Below are 27,216 nucleotides of genomic sequence, written 5' to 3' on the forward strand. Positions count from 1 at the left end.
AAACCTCTTTTAGCAAGATTTCCTATTATTTGTAGCCAAAACCATAATTGATGCAGTTGACATTTGTGGCTTCTAAGGAATGAGTGATTTAAAAATTGCTTTCTAAATTTAAAACCCTTTAGCGTATCTCCCAAGAGGTCACCTTGTTCCAAAAGTCACAAAAGAAAGCTGAAGGGAGAGCTAGTGCTTAATAAAAGCAGGGCCTATTTTGCTGTTTTTTCCCTCTCAGGATACTGACTCTGCTTTAGCAAGTCAAAGCAAATTAGTAATAAATCTATTTTTGTTCCTTCAGTTTCTGCAAATTTTCGTGTGCAGAAAATAATTTGAAATCCAAAAGTGAAGTACGAAATGCTATGTCAGATTGTTACTTTTAGGATTTTGTAGTCAAAAGCTGTCAGGGGCTGAAATTAAGTCCTTCCCTGTCTGATTTTAGCATTCGAGGATAGCCAGCTGTTGCACGCTGAATTGTGTTGCCCTCAATTCATATGTTGAAGCCCTAACCCCTGGCTCCTTAGAATGTGACTGTATTTGGGGAATAGAGCCTTCAAGAGCTTATTAAGTTAAAGGGGGGTAGTTAGGGTAAACCCTAATCCAATATGACTGGTGTCCTTATAAGAAGAGGAGATTGGGACACAGACACACACAGAGAATGACCACGTGGCCACACAGTGAGGAGGCAGCCATCTGCAAGCCAGGGAGAGAGGCCTCAGGAGAAGTCAGACTTGTCTACGCTTTGATCTTGGGCTTCCAGCCTCTAGAACTGTGAGGAAATAAATTTCTGTTATTTCAGTCGCCTAGGCTGTGGTATTTTGTTATGAGAGCCCCAGTAAACTAATACGACTGATACGTGACATTTGACATATGGTAATTGGGTTATAGTTTCTTTATCCCTTCTTTTCATCACTCATAAAAGGAGGGGTGAAAGCATTGCAACTTGAGACATTTCCAAATGAGTTAAAACACCGTATACCATATATACCGTGGTATATCCAGTGCCACTTGTTTTGAAGGGCATACTTTTTTTATTAATAGGTAATCAGTTTCATCTCACCTGCACTGTATGTCAAATAGATGTTTACAGAGTATGGTTTGAAGGTGGCATCACATTATTAGGCTGCCGGGTTTGCCCACAGGTCTCAATCTAATTTGGGAAAGAATAAGAGACTTGGAAAGGCTGAGACTGTGCTGGGAGAGGGATTTTTCATGGAAGATTTTGGAGCCACGTCTTGGATAATGAGGTTTTTGTGAAGGAGAAGAGACAGAATAAAGTCTGAGTCATTGGTTTTTCTTTTTTTTTTGGCTGCGTTGGGTCTTTGTTGCTGCACGCGGGCTTTCTCTAGTTGCGGCGAGCAGGGGCTACTCTTCGTGGCGGTGCGCAGGCTTCTCATTGCAGTGGCTTCTCTTTGTTGTGGAGCACGGGCTCTAGGCACGTGGACTTCAGTAGTTGTGCCCCTGGGGCTCTAGGCGCGTGGGCTCAGTAGTTGTGGTGCACGAGGTTAGTTGATCTGTGGCATGTGGGATTTTCCTGGACCAGCGCTCGAACCCGTGTCCCCTGCATTGGCAGGCGGATTCTTAACCACTGCGCCACGAGGGAAGTCCCTGAATCACTGATTTTAGACTGTGCATAGCTGTGAGACAGAGATGTTAGAAATATTGCTAACGCTTTACATTTACTAGTGAATAAGGAAACACTCAAAAGATTTTATTTTTGCTCTGTGCTCCCAGAAGATAAATTAGTTTCCTAAAAAATATGATCCAAGATCTGTTGGACTGACTCCTTTTTAAGGTTGTTTGGAGGCAAATTTGTTTCCTACGTATAATAATTCATGTGATTAGTCTTTGGCCTAATTATACATTCAGTTCTCAAACCAGTTAGTCCTTAAGTAAATGGAAATGCTGTTTTCTATTTAATTTCCGAAAAAAAGAAAAATAATGGAAATCTCCTTGCTGGTTTTTGTTATTACATTGCAATTAATGGAAATATGTAGTTATTTCCTTCCCCCCACCCCGCCAGGTCATTCTGATGCTATGGAAATTACCCAGGATGCTTTCTAATAAAATAAGAATAATAGATCAACAATCTTATCTAGGTTTTCTCAGGTCTATCTTGTAAAATTAGCCATCAGGAAATATCGGCCAAAATAGAACATGAGTGCATACAACAAAATGTCATTTTTGAGCTTGGTTCCCAGGAAAAGATATACAGAAAGCTGAAACATTTTTGCATTTTCTTGCCCAGTTTTCAGTGACATTCTTGGAAATGAAAGCCTGAATTTCTAAAAAGAAAGCCAATTCTCTTTGATATATTGACATGCAAATTTGGGAAAGGCCTTCAATGGCTACCAGATGACTGGAAAAGGCAACTGTAATTTTTTTTTTTTTTTGTGGCCCCCTTGCTGTGTTGGGAGTGCAGAGTCTCAATCACTGGACCAACAGGGAAGTCCCTCAGTTTTGTTTTGTTACAAAGAATGTAGCCAATTTATTAGCAAATGTGCCTGATTATAATAAATTAATAATTAGAAAGTATATATAAGAAGAACTTTTTTTAAAAAAGGGAACAAAGTGTTTTTTAAAAAATATTTATTTATTATTTATTTATTTAGGCCGCGTGGGTCTTAGTTGCGGCATGCGTGCAGAATCTACAGAATCTAGTTCCCTGACCAGGGGTTGAACCTGGGCGCCCTGCACTGGGAGCGCAGAGTCTTACCCACTGGACCACCAGGGAAGTCCCAAGAAGAACTTTTTATTTGGAGAGTTTTGGCACTATCTTGTACAGGAATACAAATTTTAACCTTTGCAAATGCAGTAAGAATTCACACACAAAGTTGCAGTTGATAGAGGCAGAACCAATCAGGTGTATTTGACAACCAACCTGCCATGGAAGCTTTAAGGAAGGCCTATGAGGTGGAATTTAATGGAAAATAAAATATTTTTAAAGGAAAACACAACTTTGCAAAAGACATTTTTCTCATTTTATAAATACATTATTAAGTGCTATTTGCTTTCGTGGAGCACTGTTCTTTTTTTTAACTAGGTTACCAGGACTGTAAGCGAACTTCTGCGTGAGGGGTGAGGGAGGGGAGAGGATTAGACTAAATTCTCTCTTTTGCGGCTCTAAGATCCTATGATCTCCTGACCAAGAGACCATGGCTGTAATAGCTAATATTTGTCTAGCACCTACTCTGTGCCAGGCACTGTCCTTAGAGCTTCATAAAGTAATCTGTGAAGCTTCAGGGTAATACTAGGTGAAAAAACAAATAGCTCCCAATCAGAGGAAAATTTTGACAATTAAATTGTAGAGTTCATGTTTTAACTAGAAAATGCACTATCTTGAAGACCCCAGTATTCTGAGGGATAAAGGGAATCTCATCTTTGATTCAGGGACTACTGGTTATCCTACACCACCCATCCTTTCCATTACTAGCAGCTGGCTCACGACTTCTTGGAATAAAGACTACATTTCCCATCATCCCTTCCTGCTAGGCATGGCCATGTGACTAAGTTCTGGCCAATGGAATAGATATGGAAATATTGTGGGGTAACATGCAGTAACCTGCTTTGTGAGACTATGCATATGCTTTACTTAGATCATCAGATTGTACTGTTTTTGTTGCCTCTTTGGGAAGGGACTTTGGTACCATGAAGTAACACACCATGCTAAATGATTCCTGGATGTCCCGCAATGAGGCAGTATGACAGTCAACCAGATTTTCTATGCGCTTAACTTTTTTTAAAAGTCAAGCTATTAAATCAACGAATTGAAGTAAACAGGACACGAAGTAGTAAAATAGTAGATATTAGAAAACGGACGATCAATAAAGTCTGTGTTTATCCTTGAGTCACTGAGGAATTGACAGATCACGATGCTAAAGCCAAGGATTCTTGTTCTTACTACGTAACAGCCCTGTTTATTTATGAACTTGGTTTTCTGGATTCTCAAGATCATCTACCACTTCCTTGGAAAGAACAAGTCACATTTTAATATGTCTCACCGACATGCTCTGCATGTCTCCACCAATGCACTTGTTACTCAGTGTCATGGTTCACTCCGCTCTCTTCTCCATTGGATTATAAACTCGTTAAAGTCAAGGACCAGGTCTTTCATCTCTGTATTCCTAGATCCCAGCAAAGTGCATGACTTATGGCAAATATGCAATAAATTCTTTTTTTAAACATGTTTTTCTCAGATCTGAGATTCAAAAAAATCTCAAACACCACACCACCATTATGATACAGAACATTTCCTTCACCCCCGAAAAGATCCATTTGCTCCTTTGCTGTCAATCCCCCACCCCTACCCCCAGCCCCTGGAAATCACTGTTCTGATTTCTGTCTCTATAGTTTGCTAGCTATACTGTCATATAAATGAAATCATATGTAGTTTGTATCCCTTTGTGTCTGACTTTTTTTCACTGGGTCTAATCTAATGGGTTTGAGATCCATCCATGTTGCCAATTTCAGTAGTTTATTCGTTTTTGTATCTAAGTAATATCCCTTGTATGCATGGTCTAAATGTGTTTATCCGCTAGATGATATTATAGTTGTTTTCAGTTTTTTACTGTTATGGGTAAGGCTGCTATAAACGTTCACACACAGCTCTTTATATGGACATATATTTTCATTTCTCTTGGCTAAATACATAGGATAGGGATTTCTGGGTCATACAGTAAGTGTGTGTTTATAATAATAAAATGCTAACTTTCCCCAAGGCAGTTGTACCAATTTACATTTCTACTGGCAGTGCATGCAGTTTTCAGTTCACTAGGGCTTTGAAAATAAATATCATAACCATACTTGTACTAGATTTTCGGTTTTATAGTTGTAAGATATTACTAAGTTATGGAAAAAAAAAACACACAACAATGTGTCAAAGTAGATGGATAGATGTGCTGAGGTCTAGCTTTTTTGGTTGCAAGAGTAGAAAGATATTGAATCAGACCGATTCCTCCCCAAATAATTCCTCCACTGTTTTAGTGAGCGATACTTGAAATTCCTTCTGTGCAGTGTCATGTTTCCTGCCAAATTTGTTCGCATTCAGAGTCCCCAGGAAGCTGATCTGACAGGATCGCTCCATCAGGGTTGATCAGGATCATTCTCCAAAGGCCTAGCTAAGAGTGGGGTGGCGAGAGCCATTCCGAGGATGGAGAGTCTGAGTCCACGGACGAGGCAAAGATGGGAAGTGGGATGCCACCATGAGGCAGAGACAGGACAAACCGCCAACAGCCAGGCGCGAAGGAGGCTGGGGCAGGAACTGGCAGTAGAACTGGGTTTGAGAACTAGGGGTGCCACTTTCTAGTCATGTGGCCTCCTATTTAAACATCAGATTTCTTTGTTTTCATCTGAGGTGTTGAGGAAATAACATTAGCTCCATCTGCGCTGAATGACCGTTGTTGTGGACATTACATGGAGATGCACGGGAACCCTAACCCTAAGTGCACTTTCTGCTTCATGAGTGTCTTTTATTTTATTTTATTTTTTAAAATTTATTTTATTTATTTATTTTTGGCTGCATTGGAGCTTCGTTGCTGTGCGCGGGCTTTCTCTAGTTGTAGCGAGCGGGGGCTCCTCTTCATTGCGGTGCTTGGGCTTCTCATCGCGGTGGCTTATCTTGTTGCAGAGCACGGGCTCTAGGCTCACGGGCTCAGTAGTTGTGGCGCACGGGCTTACTTGCTCTGCGGCATGTGGGATCTTCCCGCAGCAGGGCTCGAACCCGTGTCCCCTGCATTGGCAGGCGGATTCTTAACGACTGCGCCACCAGGGAAGCAGAGTGTCTTTTATTTGGTCAGTTTTTTAAACTGCTTTCCCTCCGTTAATTCTCTTCTGTTGAACCTTCTTTTGACTTTTACCCCCTACCTACCATATCAGTGGTGTCTCCTCGCAGATTAATCTCTTTTCCTGCCCCTTTGAAACATAAGACAAACACAGCATCTTTTTACAGGAGAAGCTAAGTCATAGTCATTTATAAAATGCCTACATTTTCCTGGAAAATTTCCTATATTCCCTTTCTATTTATAACTGCATTTTGTTTTGCCTTTTTTTGTGTTCCAGAATAATGTTTGTAAAAACAATGTCATGTAATCCTTTCAATGCCCTCTATGAGAGGAAAGATGAAATGAAGTTTTAATGGAGTAAATGACTCGCTGGGGAAAACACATGTCTGTGCAGTGATGTCACCAGTGATGATTCCACGGCCTCATTGTTCTCTGGGGACCTGCTGTTTCCATAGACTGTCTAGCTCACAGGATGGTTTTGCTTTCAAGTAAAGCCAGTCTCCAAACTATGCTAAGTGTGCGGGCCAGGACTTAGCAGGAGTTAAGGAATTTCTGAAGACAATAGTGCAAAGGGGATTCCTCTGTACTTTGCAGCTAGTTCTCCAGACTGAGGGGCATGAGTCCAAAATTTGAATATGGTCTTGTTAAATCTGATATCAGTAACCAGGACTTTATGACGCCGTGGATAGGGCTTGGCCTAGCTTACTTATTAGCTACCAAGTGCACACTTTCTATGGACATCGAATGTCCACAGAAAGTGGACATTTACCACTGGATTGCTGTCTATCAGCGGTCACCCCCCGTTCTCTCCTCTCCTTCTTCTATAATAATAGAACCTTAGAGTTTTAGATGGGCACCTGGACGGCAGAATAAACTACATTGTCAAGCTCCTTTGCAGCTAGATAGGACCACGTGACTAAGTTCTGGCCAATGAGATATAATCACAGTCATCAAAGAGCAGCTTGTGGGAAACTTCCTCAGAAGACCACACAGATCACCGTGTGACCAGCCCACACCTTATTTTGCCCTTTGCTTTTTCCTTCTTGCTAAAATTGTATGTCATGTCTTGTACGTATATACCTTGAAACAGAGGACTCATCCGTGGAGTCGTGAGATGGAAGGAGCCCAGGTACCTGAAGAGTTCATGGAGCAGATCCACTGTATCAGCTGTGGACTGCCTCCCTCTTGCTTTTGTGAGTGTTTTAGTCCCTGCTTTTTCTGTTTTCTGCTGCCAGCAGCGGAACCCTTCTGATGCAATAGAATGCCAGTTGTAAAGAGACTCACAGACATAGAAGACGAACTTATGGTTACCAAAGGGGAAAGGGGTGTGGAGGGAGGTATAAATGAGGAGCTTGGGATTAACGTATACAGACTACTCTACATAAAGTACAGACTACTTTACATAAAATACGTAAGCAACAAGGACCTACTGTAGAGCATGGGGAACTGTACTCAATATTTTGTACTAATCTATAAGGGAAGAGAGTCTGAAGAATAATATATATATACACATATATATAAAAAGAATCTCTGTACTGTACACCTGAAAGTAAGATGATATTGTAAATCAACCATACATCATTAAAAACTTTTTTTAAAAAAAGTGGGTGCAGCAAAGTTCTCACGGGATCCCAGAGGAGAATCTTCCTCAGGAAGAAAGCAGACGTTGCCTGTCACAGGACACGAGTCACTCTGCTGGTCTGTATCTTCACCTGCGCTCAGAACAGTCACAGGCTGCTTTAGTGTCTGCATCGAGGAGGGAGTTACCGCCCCTTCTTTCTCTGGGAGCAGAACTCATGGCCCCAGGCGTCTGGTCTCCTTCCTAGCGGCTCTGTCAGCTGTACTGCTAAGCGTTGAGCGGGCCAGGCGCATCTCGTTGCATATGTCACTGCCTGTTTGCGGCAAGTTTTGTTTTCCTTTAACTTCAAAGGATTGCAGATGCAGATATGTTGTGATAGGCGGCAGGGAGCCTTCCACTGCTCTAGTCCAGCCCATCCTCCAGACAGTGAGGCGATGAGTCCCAACATGTTTTGCCAAATTAATGACGTGCCCAGGAATAGGGTACCCAGAAGAGTGGAAAGAAGCCCAACCAGGCAGTTGGCACCTGGATTCTAGTCCTGGCACCACTGATAAGCTGATACAGACATGACCTTCAGCCAGCTACTCAGCTGCTCTGCTTCCCAGGTTTTGCAAATGTGAAATGAGGGAGCGGGTTGCATGATTTCTAAGATCCCTTTGCTCCCATCACTCTGTGATAATCCCATCGTCATTAGCTGGGGCCCACCCACCATACTGTTTCATGTCTTTCTCTAAAATTATTCAACTAATCTGTTGAGTACAAATATTTACTTTTTTGAAACTGAAGTATAGTTGATTTACAATATTAATTACCGCTGTACAGCAGCGTGACTCAATTATACATCTATGTACATTCTTTTTCGTATTCTTTTCCATTATGGTTTATCACAGGATATTGAATATAGTTCCCTGTGCTATACAGTAGGACTGTGTTGTTTATCCATTCTAGATATACCGGTTTGCATCTGCTAATCCCAATCTCCCAATCCATCCCTCTCCCACACCCCTCCCTCTTGGCAACCACAAGTCTATTCTCTATGCCCCTGATTCTGTTTCATAGATAGGTTTATTTTGTGCCATATTTTAGACTGTTGAGTACAAATACGGTAAAAAAACATTACCAGTATTTTCATCAGAAGAAATAAAACAGAAATTTCTCACCTTTGGACATCTACTTTAACGTCAGCACCAGTAAGAACAAGAGATAAATAGCATCTTGAATCTTGAGTGTCCTTTGGCAAATGACACTGGACCTTGTTTCTGTCTGATTTAGACTTTTGAGCCACTGACAAGTGAACCAGGGTCCCTGCAGGTGTGACGTGGAGGTGGGCATTGTGGAGACTTGGGAAGCTGGTGGGGCTGGATCTGATTCGCTGCCCCACTTGCCAGCTCTGGCCAATACACTTTCCCTCAGTTTGCTGGTTTTCTCATAATACTTTTCCTAACTGCTGCTGCCAACACTGAACCCAAATTTAAACACCCCCTTGGACCACGGATTTGGGGACCAGCCCTACGGGTGGTTGGTCCTCTTTACCTGCCGGTTCTAGGTGAGGACACTCCATCTTCCACTGGCAGCCGGGTTCCCAGCATTTCCTTAACACGAAGGGACTTGGCTTAGACGGGCACATGTCAACCCTCATCGGCCATCAGAATTATCCAGGCAGCTTCAAAAGCATACAGATGCCCGCGCCAGCCTGGATCAGGTTCAACTGGTGTAAGGGCGGTGCTCAGGCATCAGTACAGAAATTGACAGAAATTGGTCAGTCTCACCAAGTGACTTTTTGTGCTGGGAGGCTTGGGACCTATTGGCTCAGACCCTCCAGGGCCACCTCAGGCCACATGGTGACCTTGCAGTAGGACGGCAGTGGGAGGAACATGGCTGAGCCAGGCCCATGCCGTGACCACGCTGTGAAAGCCCATTATTGATGGGCCGAGACCCTCGCCTCAGCTCCAGTGTAAAGGTCTGAAACAGCATCAGGCACTGCTGGAAAATGCGATACCAGACGTTGCAACTTCATTTTCACAGGTCATAAGCAAAATAGTGAGGGCCTAGGACCTCATTTCGCAAACGTGGTGATAAAAACATACACGTGATCCGCAATCCTTGGTTTTCTAATTACGTCCCTGTTACGGACACAGCCTTCGGTGTTCCTAGCACCAGAGGTCATAATCTTTTATTCTGGGGGCAGTTTGTGGTTTTGTTCCAAAGCCGTTGCTATCAGAAAAACAACCCCAAAACTGCAAGAAAAGAAGCCATTCAATAAATAAAACCACCCTTTTTTTTTTAAAAAAAAAAAAGGAAAAACTAGGCCATATGCGAGAGTTTGAGGTGATTATTTTTTCAGTTTAAGCAATGAATGAGAACTTGATGTACTTTCATCTAGATGAGTCCAACACTCTGGCAGCGGATAGACAGGGGGAGGATGGAGACATTGTTTAAGCATTTTCCAGATGCTTTTGTATCACATGCAGTGTTATGTATTTAGCCGCCCATGAGTAAGCTTGCAGGAGGCCAAGGCCAAACAACGCCATCGTTTTCCCTTTGAATAACTGCCTGTCTCAGAGAGTGCAAATGTGACTCTAGTAGTTTTTCACAGTTTGCAAAATCCTGAGAAAAAGAGACACGAATACACCTGTCTTAAAAAAATAAATCCATATTTGAATCTGAGGTCATTTGTAGAGATGTAGATGGACCTAGAGACTGTCACACAGGGTGAAGTAAGTCAGAAAGAGAAAAACAAATATCGTATATTAATGCATATATGTGGAATCTGAAAAAATTGGTGTAGACAGTCTTATTTACAAAGCAGAAATAGAGACACAGCAGTAGAGAACAAATGTATGGATACCAAAGGGGAAGGGGAGGTGGTGGGATGAATTGGGAGATTGGGATTGACATATATACACTATTGATGCTATTTATAAAATAGATGACTAATGAGAACCTGCTGTATAGCACAGGGAACTCTACTCAGTGCTCTGTGGTGACCTAAATGGGAAGGAAATCCAAAAAAGAGGGGATATATGTATACGTATAGCTGATTCACTTTGCTGTACAGTAGAACCTAACACAACATTGTAAAGCAATTATACTCCAATAAATATTTTAAAAAAAGAATCTGAGATACTATTTTTAATATATTAAAAATTATAATTTATTAATATAATAGAAATTATATAATAGTTATTAATATAATAGAAAGCTACCAATAAACTTTATTAGGAAAAAACCCACAAGGATTTTGATCATATAGAAGGCACATCTGAAGCTGTTGTGTCCTGTCCTCCTAAAGCTAACTCGCCTGCCTCACTTCCCTAATTTTCTCCATGGCACCATCATTCTTCCAGTCATCTGACTTTGCTTGCTCATCTTAAGATATCTTCCCATCCTTACTTCCTACAGCCTTCCTCTTTGCCGGCCACTGCTGTGAGCACCTTGATACGGACCCTCCGCATCTTCTGCCTGGACTTCGGCATACCCTCTTCCCCAGCAAGTTACTATGAGCTCCATTGCCAGATTAGGCTTTTTTACAAGAGTTTTTAAATCATTCTTTTAACAAGCATTTCTTCTAATATAATAGAAAGACCATAGGCTTAGATGTCAGAGAGCTGAATTCAGATCCTGGTTCCAAAATTGACCAGCAAATCACTAGACTCCTCTGAGCCTCGATTTCTCATCTATAGCATAGAGAGGGAAATCAGATTCCATGAACTAATAAGTAGAAAATGTTCTGTGCAGGGTCTGGAATACACCCTGTAAATGATTATATTTAAGGGATTAAATTCCAGAATCACAGCTACTTCCACGCCCCACTGCTATTCCAGTTGTGTTCACAAACTTTCTGCTAAAACAACTCAGCTTTATTTATTGTCCAAGATATTTCCTGTCCTTTGCTAATTTTTCAGCTTCTCATTTTGAATCTGGTGTCTGGAATGCTTAGTTCTAGTCCTTTCAAGTTTCCCTCCTCCAGAAATGCTTCAGGGACCATCTCGACACCGTGCTTTCTCCCTCCCGTGAACTCCCAACAGTTCTCACTGCTGAGACTTTTCTCTGTGGGTCTGTCCTGTGTCTGTGTGTCTTTTGAGCAGAGACACAGGCTGCTTTTGTTCCAGATGAGCTCTTCTAGGGTGTTTGTACACTAGCAGCCTTGGAAGAGCAAAGGGCAAGTTTGTTTACTGTCCAATATAACAAATATAATGTCTCTTTTCAAGGCAAAAGTCAGGCAAGCTTACTGCCCTTGTGAAAGACTTGGGCTCCCCACGCTCAGATTTGGGTCCTTTAATGCAGCCACTGTGAATGCAAGGTCGCTGGTCCCCTCTGCATCACCCTGTGGGAATTGGGGCTTAGGGAACTGTGCAAAGCACGATACTCTGGCTATGGCTGCTGCTGTGAGTAATATAGTCCTTTGTCTCTGGTTCCTTGGGTTGTCTGCCAGCAGCCATGAAACTGCAGCAGGGTAGCTTGTTAGCCTGCAAGTAGGATAAAATTCCAGACCCTTCACATTTCTTGGTGACTATTATTATCATTGTTATTGTTATTATTTGGTTGCAGTAGCTCCTAAATACTTTTTCATAACAATCTACCCTTTCCCTCCTCTTTTGTCATTGGTTTGTGGAAAGATTGGTTTATAGAGAGATTGGTTTGTGCAAAAAAATCTTTTTTTCAGTGGAATGTTCTGAATCATGGATTGAGCTGATTGCTTCCTGCGATGTCATTTACCTTGTTCCTCTATACCATGTTTTTCCACCCAAATTATTTATTTATTTATTTTTTGCGGTACGCGGGCCTCTCACTGCTGTGGCCTCTCCCGTTGCGGAGCACAGGCTCCGGACGCGCAGGCTCAGCGGCCATGGCTCACGGGCCCAGCCGCTCCGCGGCATGTGGGATCTTCCCGGACCAGGGCACTAACCCGCGTCCCCTGCATCGGCAGGTGGACTCTCAACCACTGCGCCACCCGGGAAGCCCCACTCAAATTATTTTTCATATGGTTTTTTCAGCTTCCAACTACACAGTCTCCAGACCTCTCTTGAAACATTTGACTCTTGCTTAATGCTTATTTCTAGTCTCTGTTACTACATTGAAGTTTTTATGGACAGGACTTCTTTTGATTTGTCTTAAGGAAAAAACTCTCCCACCTTTCCTCATGAACACCATGACTAGAATAACAGCAATTGCTGAATGAAAGCTCAAGGTAAAATGATTAAACCCTGAGTCTGATCAGACAGTGGCCACCCTTCTCCTCCTGTCCACCAGAGGGCGCATTCCACATTCAGGAGCACCCCAAATCTGAGCTCTTGTCTGCTTTGACTACCTGGGTGTCTGTGCACCATAAATGTAGCTGAATGAATTAGTAAGGGTATCAAATGCATTATCAAGTGGAGCCTTGGTCTGGTTACACTTCATCCTACACAGGAGCTCCAGCTGAGACCAATGAAACCTCTCTTTTGACTATGATTTCATCATCACTGCGTTTCAGTCTACTATGCCGTGAGTTTGAAGGCCAAGACCAAATCTTGAAGAATGGGTTCCTATGAGTTTTCACATTTTCCACCAACGTGGAAGCGTATGTCAAGCACGCAATCCCCAGTGTCAGTGTACACAAACCCACTGCTGACACACAGCACAGTGGCCTGGCTAGAAATTCTGGACCTTCTGCTACTTTGATAGTTACAAACGAAATAGATTCCCAGTGCCCTGCGGTGTAAGGATGACTTGAACAGTGTTGAATCTTACAGAAATGAAAGAGGAAGTGGCAGAGGGTGCTTTCTGAACTCTTAAGTGAATTTATTTTCTTCTATCTTTTTCACTTTGCTTAAGGAGTTCAGAGTTAACTGAATAATCCACTCCCAGCAGCACTTGACTTTCCTGAAATCTAAAGGGTTCATCCTAAGCAGATATTGTATCCGGATGCACTGTTTTTTTGCATTTTCAAAGCTTCCCGTGCAACCGCAACTTTTTGAGGTCACGCGAGGCCGAGTCACCTTGTGTAGTAGGATGAACGCGGTGCGTTACTGTTTTCTGCTCCAGAGTTGCTCAAACTCTGATAGGGGAGGATGTGTCAGTGCAATTGAGAGGTCTGGGTCAAGTGGCACCAAGCCTGTGGGCTTCCCTGAAATAGACCTTTGTGAGAAAGCAGAAGCTTTCAGGAAGGCAGGCGGGCACAGCTCCCCTCTCCCCTCCTTCAGGGATTCCTTTGGTCTCCGATTCCTCAGCGTTGCTGGTGCAGAGCGGGTCGTGGTCTGCTGCTTCTCACTTCTAATGGTAAGACATTTTGGAGGCAGAATCTCTTGGGAGATTTGAGTGGGCCCAACGTGAAGTTGCTTCAGGTGCCCCAAGGTGTTGTGAGATAGAGTTCTGAGGGCGACGCCTCTGTAGTTATCTTTATATCCACCTCTCTGAGCTTGGCTCTGTACAGACACATGGAAGGTTCTGGTAAGTGTGATTTAACTTGCCTAGAGAACGGGGATCTAAAGAACAGGATACCAGATACCTTGTCCCTCACTGCTGCTGTCACTGCGTCTCTGCCTCCCTCCTTCACACGTTTATCTCAAGGGGATTGCGAGAGCTTTCTTCACCAAGACCCTTAAAGCTCACTCTGGGGGCGGCCCGCGCGCAGCCCTAAGAGCTGGACCGTCTGTACTCGCTGAGCCCAGGTTTCTCTTTCCCACAAAGGAAATCAGCCGGAACTTGAGATGGAAACAATACTATCCTGTCGCCAGGAACGTTGGCTGTCCTAACGCCAAGCAAATCAACGAAGAGGCCGCTTTTGCCCTTTGAGAAGTTAAGGGCGGTGCTGTAAGCTGCACTTCTTCCTGAAATTAGCACCTCTTCCTTTGTCTACCCCTAACCCGAACCTCGCAGCCGCCTTGGGGCAGGCATATCTATGGGCGGCTAATTGATGGGCACACAGAAAGTTAGGTCACCTCCACACTCCTTCCTCCATCCTGTCGCTTCTCAGCCAATCCTGGGAGTCAGATACATGGATGACACATCTTCCAAAAACTCAACCTAAACCCGTCAACTTCCAGCCTCTACGTTCTGTAACTTTGACCTCCGACGCCAGGGACCGCGCTGACCGCTAGATCGCGCTGTCGGACAAGAAATCCTGAAGCTCCGGACCCGCCGGGAACCCAGGAGTCGGAGGGAGAAGAGGTGGGAGCAGTGAGAGTGAGGTGAGGGAGATCCCCAAACTGAATAAGTCCAACCAACTCTGCCGCAGTCGATAAATATCATCAATTTGTTTAAATACTAACGGGTTCCAAGGGTCACGGAGAGTTGGACGCACTACTGAAGGGCACAGATTGGAAGACGGTTTACACGTTTTAAAAAAAATCTTTTTTAGTGTATTTTTTATACAGCAGGTTATTATTAGTTATCTATTTTATACATATTAGTGCATTTTTACTCGTGTGTCCGCTTTCCAAACTGGGAGCCCAGCGCAAGGGTCCCCTGAGGTCAAACAGTGCAGACCGCACGCTGGGAGGAACCCCGCCCACGCCGGCGCACCTTTGGATACGTTTGAGTTGCACTCGTGTCCCCTGGGATGTAGATGTGCGTGTGTTTGTGGATGTGCATCTGTGTATTTCCCGACGGCAGTGTCCCCTCCCTTCTCCTCTCGCCATACTCTGGAAGTTTTCCGTATGATCTTTTTTCCGAGTGAGGCAGTGCTTTGGGGGCCGGTGGTTTAACGTTACCTTCACTTCTTCGCAGCAACTATTTTCAAATGCATTAAATCTAAGCATGCGGACGAGAATGCTTTGAGCAAAAGAGGCTGGCCACGCGGGTCCCCGGCCGCCGCGCGGGGTTGGAGAGCGGCGCAGTGCGCGTCCTCTGGGGGCGGACGCCTCTCCCACCCAGTCTCTGCGGCCTCCAGCCTCGGGAAGGGGAAGCCCGCCTCTGCCCTCTGCTCCCCGGAGGGTGGCCGACTGCTGGACTCCCGCCCGGGCTGACAGATGCATTTGCGGCTCTGAATCAAATCGGCAGGGGAGAACTCTTTTTTAAACCAAGAATATCAACACCCAGAGTTAAGTTGCTTCCTAGTCAACACCGCCATCACAATTTTTTTTTAAGTACATAAAGAAAAAGCGCGCACGCGCGCGCGCGCGCACACACACACACACACACACACACACACACACGCCCACCTGGGCGAAATGCAAACTCCAGCCAGCTTGGGCTGACGTGCAGTTTTCCTTTTCTAGACGGGAATGTGGATTTCCCTGGGGAGTCCGTATTTCCCAGGGGAGTCCGTGGCGGTTCCAGGCCGCGGCGCAGCACTGCTGGGTGCCCGGAAGGCGGCTGCCGGGACTTGTTTGCTCCACGCTCTGTCCCCGAGGCTGCCACCCGCCTACGTGCGTCTGTGAGAGGGGAGTGGAGTGAGAGTGCAGGTGAAGGGCTGCTACCCCGGTGATCACCGCACGCTGGGGTGTGCCCGTCGTGTTATTCACGCCCGGGGCGTCGGGGGGTGAGTTTGAAGGGGAAAAGGGCTATGCATCGTGCGTGTGTGGGCTCTTTGTGTGAGCTCCCAGCTAGACTTCGAGTGGGCCTTGTGTACTCGGGGAATGTGCAGAGGTGGCGATTCCCATTTTCCTCCATTCTCTCCCTCCAAGTCTTCTCCCAGGCTTCCTTCGGCTTTCGCTGGAGCAGCCTGTGCGTGGGGCGGAGTGCAGGGGACCGTCGGCCCTACAAGTTCTTGTCATCATTCTAAAGGCAAATTCGTAGGCTATCGCGCCTGGTGAAGGGAAGGCCAGGTTAGCAGATGTCAGACCAAATAGGGAAAAGAAGTTTACGCTGGCCACACGACCTCCTCCTGTGTTGCGGGCGGTGAATTCCAGGGAGGCCGCTCCTGCGTTCCCCTCCGGCCCCCTCCTCCATCCCCAGCAGCTTAAACTTGTGGGAGTAACCCCTGGGCTCCAAGAGGCCAAAAGGTGCTGGACTTGGGCTGAGCGCACAGACGTGTGTAAAGCGGTTTTCTGATGCCACAGTGTAGGATCCCCGCGCTTCCTCCGGTGCGTCAAGTACGATTTGGCAACCCTCAGTGCCAGGCTCCGCTCTCAGGGCCAAGAGGTGGAGCAGAGCGAGGAGGGGCGGCAAGACCTCGAGAAGGTGCTGGCAGAACGTCAGCCCCGCGTTTGGCCTCCAGTTCCCAGCAGTGCGGGGCGGGGGGAAACTGACTCCCCTTAGTTGCCTTGACCCCGGGGCGTTTTAAGGGCAGAGCTTCCCTTCCGAAGCCTCGACTCGCGACCAAGTTTTGCTCTGGCCCAAGTGAGAAATTTCTACGGTGGATGTACCTCCTGAGCGGCTTCTAATTTTGAGGATCCCTAGGTTTCCTAGCGTTCCTTGCCCTCTCTCTTGGCTCCAGTTAAGCTTCCCAGCTCCGTCCCGAAGCCCCAGGGGAGAAAGACAGGACTGGGAAAGCCATCCCCTCTCTGAGCCCCTCGCAGGCGACCATCCGGGTTTCCAATCGCCGGAGATTGAAAAAGACAGAAGGCGTGCCGCGTGCGCAGACAGTTAGTTAATGGAAACCCTGTAAATCGGTTTTAAGTGCACCCAGGACGGAAGGGGAGGAAGGTGTAGGTGGCGATGATGGGGGATGGGGCTATGATGGGGTGGGGTCAGCCGCATCCTCGCAGTTCTGAAAACGAGAGCCGCTTACTTCCCTCCCATCGTTCTTAATTTAGAAAAATAAATTTATTAAAATCGCACGGATAGGGAAACCCGAGCTCCCCAGCCCGCCCCAAGCGGAGGAGTGAGCGGATTCCCTTGGCAGTGAACCCGGCTGCGGCTGTCCCCCTCCCCGCTTCCTCCTCCCCCTTCCCTGCCCCCCTCCCTCCTTCCTGGCGGGGCACTGCTACTACGGCGATCGCCACCTCACGCAGAAGGAATGCTCGAAGTATGCACACGTTCCCAAAAGTAGACCTCCTTCACCGCCGGAGGAGCATACATCACCCCGTGGCAGCCGTCCACCTTCTCAGGCGTTTCGTAACCGAGTAAACTGAGAGCTGGGAACAGCCCTCTATTAAGTAGCCCGCGGCGCGGAGCCTCTTCCCACTCGACGAAGGCGAGCCGCCCCAGACGCGTCCGTGCGCCGGCAGCTGCGGTCCCGGGCCGTCTCCGCCTGCCCTGCGGCTCCCGCCTCTCCGCCCGGGATCCTCCTTCTCTTACAAGTCCGCCCCGGTGGCCCTGCCGCTGCCCACCTCCGGGCAGCCGCCAGGTGCGCCCGGAGCGCAGCGCCGATTGCCGGGGCGCGCGGGGGCCACACCGAGGGCCGGCTTCTACGACGCCGGGAAGCCGCTATCGCAGCCGCTACCTCGGTCACCACCGCCTCAGGTCGGTCCGGCTTCCGGCCCCGTCACCTCGTCCCTTCCAAAGAAAACTAGGGAAACTTGCTTCTAGCCTCTTCCTTGCTCGGTTCTAAGCCACTAAGGAGCCCGAGCGGGGACCGTTTGGACTTGTGCCTGAGATCTGCCGGGTATTCTGAGCTTTCTGTGATTCGTCTGTGTCATTGAGGGGGAAAGAATTGTAGGTTTTCTGAAGAGCTGATGCAGGGAGGCTGTGCGCGCGTAAGGCACCCCGTTCGATGTGCCAGAATGTGGAGGGATTTCGTCTATAGATGCTTCGTTGAAATTGACGCAGGGCGCGCCGGCTCCTGGGGCCGCCAGTCCCTCAGGGCCTCGCGGCTGCCGCGGTGCCGCACGCGCGCAGGGAAGGTGTTTTAGCGATGCACGGCGCGGAATTCTTTGGAGGGCCGGCGGAGGGCTCTGCCCCTCGTCGAGGCTGCGTCGGTGTGTGTGGCGTCCGGAGACAGACTCCCGGGCGAGTGATCTGGCTCCTTTCTCAGCTTTTCAAAGCATCCCACATGGTGGGTCAGCTCAGCTCTCGGGGACTCAGCTTTGGCCGACTTTATCCAGCTGCTGGAGACAACTCCCTCCCCCGACCTCTCCCCCTCAGTGCATAAGTGGACTCCCTACTCAGGGTCGTGGAACCTCTGGGGGAGTTTCCATCCCATATCCAAAGAGGGTAGGGATCAGAGAGTTATTTACGGAGCGGGGACTGTAGCCAGGCAGCAGAAGAGGTACAGCAAAGGAGGCACCCGTAGGGTCCTTACGGGGCTTTCTGGGACCCCTTTCCCCCCAAATCACCCCGGATTATGTGGCCTTCTGAAGTGTGCTGGAATGCTGGGGAGGGACGGGGCAAGAAAGGAAATGAGCGCTAAACTCGGTCCTTGGGTAACGAATGTCAAGGTTGCTGTGGGTGACGCGCAGGGGATCTGGAGGCACCCCGCGGGGTAGGGGTGAGGGTGTCATTTCCTTTTTTAACTTGACAAGGGAGTTAAAGGAATTGGCCTTTTCCAGCGGAGAGGGGGGAGGGGACGAGTTGGCAAGAGGAGATGAATCCCGTAAGTCTCCTACCCCTTTCCCCACCCCCGCAATTGACTCGTATTCATACATGAGGGTGAAGTGAGGGAATCCTCGCTGCCACGTAGGGGCGGCCACTTTCAGATTTTATGTCTGAGAGTGCTCAATGAAGTGCTGCTAAACATTCATATAAATATTTTGGCTAAAAGGAGATAAAACTTTTTTTTTTTTTATTTAACATATGGGTGGAATGCCTGGCTGGCTGGCCGAACTGATTCTATGTTCAGATAACCCCGAGGCATGATTCCTTGCGCCGCTGAGTCAGGTAGCCGATAGGTGGCGCTCTAGACCCAGGCAATAGCCCTTCCACTACTCAGGTTTTTGTAGCTAGCGAAGAGGTTTAAAAAAAAAAAAGCAGCACACGGTTTTTCGCTGGGTCGACTGTTAGCCTTTAACTTTTCTCGAGCATGACTGCCAACAGAGTTGGAAATTATTATAGCAAAGTTAAGGCCAGATGATGGGACAATGGGCCAGTCTCACCTCTTGCTTTTCACTGATTTAGAAAAGGGTTAGAAATGTCAAAGAGTTGTTAATTAGGAAGAAAGAAATTGCTAGAGTTCTTGGATCCCCAGAGCAGCGACAAAAGTTTAATCTTGGCTTCATAAAAATGAGCTCCGGGCAATTTGGCACACCCGTTCATCAGACATTTAAAATGCAATTTACACTCAGGTCCAGGAAAGCTGCCCTAATACATTGTGCCAATAATTTGGAAAGACACGGTTGGAGGTTGTCAGTTTCTTTTCTCAAAGAGGGCTCGACCTGTGGCTCATGTTTGAATTCCCAAGCATGACTTCTTTTTTCACGAGGACTGGCGTGTTGTCTTACAATCATTTATGTACCTCAGAATCAATTCTCTTTTTATGTTTTGCTTCTGGAAGCCCCCCCCCCACCTTTAAGTTCGTTGCTAGTAGCTTTTGTCTCTGAATTGGACCTTAGAATATTTTGGAAGATTTCCTTCTACTGACATAGGTTAGGCACCTACTGTGTGCTGGGAACCACAAAAGACGAATAAGACTATTTGTCTTTAAAGAATTAATAACCTAGTTACAGAATCAGGAAAAATCAGTGTAGAATGTATTCTCCTCCTGAGCATATAAGCCTGTAATCTTCTGGAATAAATGAACAGTTAAATGAGATTAATTATTACTGAGAATTTTATTAAAAAACATCCTGGGAGGGGCTTCCCTGGTGGCACAGTGGTTGAGAGTCCGCCTGCCGATGCAGGGGACACGGGTTCGTGCCCCGGTCCGGGAAGATCTCACATGCCGCGGAGCGGCTGGGCCCGTGAGTCATGGACGCTGAGCCTGCGCGTCCGGAGCCTGTGCTCCGCAGCGGGAGGGGCCACAACAGTGAGAGGCCCGCGTACCGCAAAAAAAAAAAAAAAAAAAAAAAAAAGTCCTGGGAAAACAGGAAGGAGTGCTTTGTCTCTTCTATTGCCTTTCCCTTTTTATGATGTATTTTAGAGTTGTTTTTTTCCCCTCATCTTGAGTAAAAGATTTATCAGCTGTGAAGATAACACAGCTAGCAGGGGGTCAGGTTTCTCTTGGTCTGCACATATTTCTGTATAATCCATGTCAGACCTTCAAGAGCTGCGCATTTGTAGGCAGAACAAAATGAAGAAAAAAAGAGAGTAAAAGAGGTTTATTATACTTTTCCAAATTACCCCGAGACCACTAAAGTACCGTTACCTAAAGAGCTCAGCAGCTAGGAAAAAACGGCTGGCCAAATAAAACCCCCAGCTGGAAGAGGCATTTGGTTGAGTCAGGGAAAAGATGACCTCTGAATTAGCCATCACCCAGGGGGATGGAGTTATGTGGGGCGTGGTAAGGCCTTCACCCCGGATGTTAAGCAGGGCCAGCCTCCAGGAAAACAGGACCCGCTTTAAACTTGAACTCTCTCTTAGTGCCCGTGATTAAACTGCTGCAGATGAACTTGACTTACACTGCTTCACAATAGGCCCATTATATGCTGGTCTGGGCCCTATGGTTATTAAGGCAGATCTGGTCGGGTCCTGGCCCGGGTCCAGGCTCCAGTTCTAACCTGGCTCCCGGCCTGCCCGGACCCGGTTCTGACGCCGTCACTGCTTCCTCCCGCAGATCCCTTCATGCGGCTTTGAGCCCCGAGGCCGAGCATGCGGACCAGGCTTCCCCCAGCGCTCGCCGCCCTGGGCGCGGCCCTGCTCCTGTCTTCCATTGAGGCAGAAGGTAAAAGGCTCTTCCCTCCTTCTCCCCCGTGACCATGCAGAAGTCTAGAAAGGAAAGAAGCAGATCTTTCTTGTCTCTGTTGCTTGCTGTGTTTCTCCCTGCGCTTCGTGTGTTCTCCCGGAGTTTCTCTCCTTCGGAGAAACGCCCCCTTCTCTGAGGTCTGTCCATTTCCCAGCTCTCAGGTCTCGCTCTTTCGTATTCTGCTTAAGCCGTCCCGTACAGTGCTGTGTGCTCTCCTTGCTCTGGTCTCTGCGGTGTGCTGTCCACACTGCCACCGACACGGCCGCCTTCCGAGAGGACCAGCCGTCCGGGAGGGGGCGACGGCTGCACCCAGCTCTGCGGGACGAACACCTCCGGGGGGGGTACCCAGGAGCCCCGGAGCGCGGGCGCGCTCGCTCGTGCGCGTGGCTCGGGACTGCGACCTCGGTGACAGCACGCAATAAAAGACTCCAACAGAGCCGGCTCTGCGCGTCTGTGTGTTTTGTGGGGAGTTCAGTCGGCTAGGCGGGCGGTGCAGGCAAATGAGGTAGCAGCCCAACCGCCCAGGGGACTGGCGGGCCAGCAGAGATCCGGGACGCGGGGTGTGTTCTCGCGGCCCGAGGTCGCCGCTGTCTCTGTTTGGTTCGCTGGGCTACGAGACCCGTGGCTCAAGCCCAGGCCCAGCCCCACGCGAACAGGTTGGGTCTGGGCCAAGGTTCTCAAGCTAGGAAGCTAGCGGGCGCCTGGCAAGCCGGGCACCACCTACCCCTCCCTCCTTCCCTCAGCTTCAGACCTGAGTGCGGAGTCGCTCAGAGGTTCGGAGATGGGTCTCAGGGCCTCAGGGTCTGCAAAACGGCTCAGTACGCTCCAGCCCTTGGAAAACGAAGGACTTCTGCTAGAGTTTTAACCTTGTTTTAGGCTTGCTGCGGTGTGCACTTGATGCCTTCTTTTCTCAGCATTCGCGGAACAAGCCCTTTCTGTATATTGACCCAAGAGGGGCTTCTGTGTCCTCTCAGTTATCGTTGGAGACCTGATAAACTAGATTTATTGTTCTGCAAGGTAAATGGGGTAATACCATAAAACACATCTTAAGAAATGTATACTTTTTTTCCAATGCAGAAATGCCCCCGATGAAATTAAGGGAGGAGAGCAATACTTCTGTGTGGGTCAGTGTGGAAGGGGGGTAGGGCGGGGGGGGGGGGGTTGTGTTTCTTAGAGGCTGTGGGGAAGGAGAGCTGTTTTATGACCACACTGAGATTTTCAAAAACTTTCTATTGTGTTTGATTCTCTAGTTTGAGACTGCAGGTACAAAAGACTAAGATTGGGCAAAGCAGAGAGTCTTCAGAATGTACGGCTTGTTCAGAAAAGTGAGGGAAACGTGCTGGCTCTTCTTATCTGATTAATACTTTATGAATGTAGAGGCTTTTCAGAGTGGCCTCTGTGAAGTAATATTCAGCTGAGGTTGCCTTTAATGTTCCTTTCTATGTCGTTGTTAGGAAGGAATTTCACTTGAGGAACTTCTGGAAGCCTTACTAAAGATATTTTTAGATAATTCACTAAAGTGGCATATTTATTGCTCATTAAGAAAATAGTTATTTGAAAATCAGAAAGGGTTGAGAAGTCTTAGGACAAGGATTGGGTTGGAAATGATGTAAATGGAAAAAAATCAGTTCTGAATTGGATAATGGCTGGTTAGCAAAGTGCAGTTGAAAAGAACATTTTACTGTCTACATTACTGATTGTTTCCGTATTTCTCATAATTTATCTTTTAGATTTGTATTTATTTCCACATTATACAGCTCTTTCTTTTGCTTTCTTAAGCTGTTTCTCTTCTTGTCTCTCACCCACTTAGTCCAGCATTTAATAATGATCCTTTTGTAAGATCTGTTATTTGGAGGGGGCCTTATTCTAGTTTGGCACTGTCAAATAGAAACAGACTGTGAGCCACAGATGCAAGCCACATATGTAACTTAAAATCTTCTGGTTATGACATTAAAAAAGGAAAAAGAAAAAGGAGAAATTAATCTTTATAACATATTTCACTTAACCTAATATATCCATAATATTACCATTTAAACATGTAATCAATATAAAAATTATTAGTAAGATATTTTGCATTCTTTGTAGCTAAGTCTGAAATTGGGTATGTATGTTACGCTTGCAGTGCATTTCATCTGGACTGGCCACATTTCAAGCGCTTGATAGCCACGTGTGGTTTGTGGCTCCAGTACTGGACAGCAAAGCTCGGGTGTTAATTACTAAGTGGCCCCAGGAGCCTGGGAAGGGCTAACAAAGTTTGTGGCCAAGGCCTTTCTGGGGACAATGGGCTGCAAACAGAATTTCTCTGAAGTATTTCTGATGGCACATTTCACAAATTCAACTGGCAGCCCTGCTTCTTGATATGTTATTTTGATCTTAGTTCAAAAGTAGCCATTGTGGAGGGTGGGAGGGAGACGCCAGAGGGAGGAGATATGGGGATGTATGTATATGTGTAGCTGATTCACTATGCTATACAGCAGAAACTAACACACCATTGTAAAGCAATTATACTCCAATAAAGATGTTTAAAAAAAAAAGGGTACATTAAAAAAAAAAAGTAGCCATTGCTACTTTTCTTTCCCTTTTGCAACTCATGCTTGTACTCTTGTATTCATACTATTTTCCAGTCAATTTCTACTTACTTTTTTTTATATGTTGAAAGCTCAATACCTTTAATTAAAAGGTTTTGGCGTTCACTTTTTGCATTGCTCCTTTTTTATAGGGGTACCACCTTTGTCATGTTGTTTTCTTCTACTTACTTATACAAGGAACTTTATTTTTCATAATACAGTATTTGTTCCATAGAAATAAGAGTGAAAGTGATTTTTTTTTTGCTTTTAATATTTGTAATTTTTAGCTACAGCGTAGACTTTATTAACCTTATAACCTGGCCAGTGCTCTGTAAGATCTAGAATGTGTAACTTATTTTTGGTTCCTGTATCATACAGTATGTAAATTGCCATTTAGAAAATTTAACGCTTTGCATTTAAAGATTAATGGCCAGTGTTCCCTGAGAGTTAGACGCCTTTCTAGTTAATCTAGAATTTGAGATGGACATATGTTTTGTAAAAAAAATAGAGTTGTAATTTTAGTAAGTCTGATTTGTAGTTCATAATATATAATGAACGATTGGATATTTTTAGTTCATGAGTGAGTTGAAGTCTTAAGCTTTAATTATCTTACATCTAGGTTAAGAGGCTAATTAATGTATATTTCTATACTCCTGTGTCTAACTTATGTTCTAACAGAAATTTCAAACTCGATGGGAACTTATAGATCATCTGTTCTAATCCTCTCATTTTCCAAATGAGAAAATGAGGACCAGAGAAGCTGAATAACTCAGTCAACTAACCTGATTGCCTAGGGACAAGGCATAGACAAGACCCAGGTCTTCTAGTCCTGGTTTCGTGCTAGTTTGCCCACACTGTGCTGCTTTCTTGCTTGAAAACGGGTCGACCCAGTCAGTTTCATGAAAGGATTCATTTTGTAATCTGTACAGAATAATTTATTACTTGTCTAAAATATTAACTTTTCAACTGCTTATTTTTGGTATCTTATAAACACAGACGAAATGAGTATCTGTATCATGGCAGAGATCATTAAATTTATACTAGCTTTGGAAGGAAAAGTTAAACTAATGCATACTGAATATAGTAAAACCACACTTTGTGCACTTCTCAAGGTTTCTGCCATTAAGGTAGTACCCTTCTCAGTGTTGCCATCACAAAGATTAGACTAAAGGTCTTACTAGTTCATCAAGATGATATTTTAGTAGTGTGTTCTCAGTTTTCCTTTACCTTTAATACATTTTATACACTTGCCAAATCTTACTAGACTAATCTCCTCCCACCTGTCCGTCCATCTATCCATCCATCCATCCATCCATCCACCTCTGGGTAAACTTTTATGTCTTCCTCTTGGGTGCCATAATTAAAAACAATGTTTTGTGAAAGAATTATATGTCAAGGTAGATACTTTGGTTTCAAAATTGCTTGAACAAGTTGTAAAGTTAATATACCAAATTCTATCTGTATCTGAATTGGAGATGTCTGAATAGCACATATTGATTGTTGACCAGGCATCAAATAAAGGTTTTTTATAGAGAAATACTTATGTATATTTTAATAGGCAAATACATATCAATATTGGTTTCTAAAGTTAATCTTCCACTCAAATATTTCTTATTTTTTACATTTAAGCAAATATGGTAGGAAGCTGTATGCTCTGGAGTCAGACTATGGGATCAAAGTTTTCCTGCCTATTAGCTGTGTTAACCCTTCCGAATTTCACTGACTCACCCGTTAATCAGGGATAATTAGGCCACTCTTCTGGGTGATCATAAGAAAAGAAGGAGACAATATATAAAGTGACTAGCTCTCTGCCTGTCACAGAAGAGACACTCAGCAAATGCTAGCTATAATTATTCCTAAAAAGTCCTAAATCCTGCCAATTTATCTAAGGAAGATACCAGCAGAATGCAGTTTTCATAGCATAGCTTTTTGATAACAAAAAGCATTATTCATAAATATGAACTTAACCTGCTAGTGTTATGAATACTTAAGATTTTAGTTTCTTCACTATCAGTATTCAGTTTTATGAATATATATGATTGCTATCTTATTTATTTATAATTTTACTTCTCTTTGTCTTCGTTCAGATTCTTCTTCTACACAACTATGAGTCTTTACAGTCATGATCCCTATGTAGGTAGTTCATCCTAGAAATATTCTGGCATCTGCATAGACGCTGCTTGTAACAATGCAAGGGCGGTTGTGAATTATTTTTATATAAAATAAAAGATTTTCAAAGTTAATGAAGATACATTTCGCATTGATTCAAGTTGACAGGGGTCCACACTCACACCTGCTTTATTATCTTTTTTCATGAGACAAACAAGCAAAATATATAAACAGAATGGCAAGCCTAAAAGGTTTTACAAGAGATAAAAGTGGCAAGAAGAGAAGTGGAAAGGGCTCTCTGTTGTACACAAGCTGGTCGACCATTCTTTCCTACTTTTGATCCCCAAGTACCACATCTGAGTTTCTATAAACACCTTAAAGTCCTCTGAAATGTTAAAGACTTTTCCCAACAGTCAATTTTTCAGTTTTTCTGGAATCCTGGTCATTTGGAAATCAACAAGGTGGGCGGCTGCTGCCCCTCAGCAGCTTTAACCTAATGTCTGCTGCTTCAGGTCAATTTCCTTGCAAGGTTGGTGGTACTGTTTTTCCATGTACTGATTTTTTTTAAAAGCATGCTCAGGCCAGTTGCCTCTGCCTTTGCATTAAATTTGTCCTGAGCCATTGCTACTGGAACAATATTTTATAATGATATTCTTAATACCTATTTTCCTATTAACATCTGTTGCATGCTTGTTATACTAAGTGATGACTGCCAGTAAACCTCGCAAAACGGTTACAGACAGCAGAATGTTGAGTAATTAAACTATGCATGTAGATTAATAGTCTAATCTCACTGCCTGTGTATGGATAGTAAGAAAATAACATTCATTCCATTACTAGCGTATCCAATAAGAATAAAAAGCCATCTCCTACAGTTGGAAGCAGCAGTTCATTAAAGCAAACGTTTGCTTAATTTGTATAATTTCCATTAAAATGTGCTATTAATATTACATAAATACCTAACCCCAGTTCAATTCTATGACTCATGTCTCAAAGCTACTGCTATAGTTCAATTGACCTTTAGGAAAACCTAAAAGGAGACTGTAATCTCTCAAAAGAGAGACAAAAATTCTGACTCACCAGGAATACTTTCAATCCGAAACACTTTAAGAAGAGTATGGCGGAAAGTCATCTTATTGTGTGGACCTGCTTCAAGAGTAATACTTTTTAATGCATCGACCATGCACTGACAGTGAGTCAGTACAATGCTGCATGATGAGGCATGAACACTGCAGAGAGAATATCATTATAAAATATTTCTGGAATGTCTTTGTGTAACGACTATTGTACATGGAGGCTTTCATTCATTGTGGGAAACTAAAAACAAGTCAACATTTCATTGACACATGCATGATGCTGTACAGTTTTGTATGTAAACTATTGCTTTCTGTACTTTTCAATTATTCCTGTCATTGACTTCTCCAAGATTTATGCGCAGTCGTGTCTTCAGATGGCTGATCCTTCCTCACTATTTTCTTTAAGTTCTGTAAATAAATGTCCATAAATATACATTGATGTTGTCTTTTCATAATTAACCATTGTTTTGTA

General features: G+C 45.0%; 1 protein-coding gene across 5 annotated transcripts in view; it reads left to right on the forward strand.

Annotated features, from left to right (window-relative positions):
• The window catches only part of COL12A1 (collagen type XII alpha 1 chain), a 137,970-nt gene that overhangs the window by 6,188 nt on the left and 104,566 nt on the right, over positions 1 to 27,216 (forward strand). For 2 of the 5 annotated variants that reach the window (XM_060030342.1, XM_060030345.1), the window contains exons 1-2: positions 17,426 to 17,679; positions 20,864 to 20,971. In XM_060030342.1, the coding sequence (XP_059886325.1) occupies positions 20,899 to 20,971 (73 nt within the window). In that variant the 5' untranslated portion in view covers positions 17,426 to 17,679; positions 20,864 to 20,898. Of the gene's footprint in view, positions 1 to 17,425; positions 17,680 to 20,863; positions 20,972 to 27,216 lie in introns of those variants that run through there. The other 3 variants (XM_060030344.1, XM_060030343.1, XM_060030346.1) reach the window with 2 other exon arrangements.

Source organism: Delphinus delphis, chromosome 14 (assembly GCF_949987515.2).
Source record: "Delphinus delphis chromosome 14, mDelDel1.2, whole genome shotgun sequence".
Classification (NCBI taxonomy): domain Eukaryota; kingdom Metazoa; phylum Chordata; class Mammalia; order Artiodactyla; family Delphinidae; genus Delphinus; species Delphinus delphis.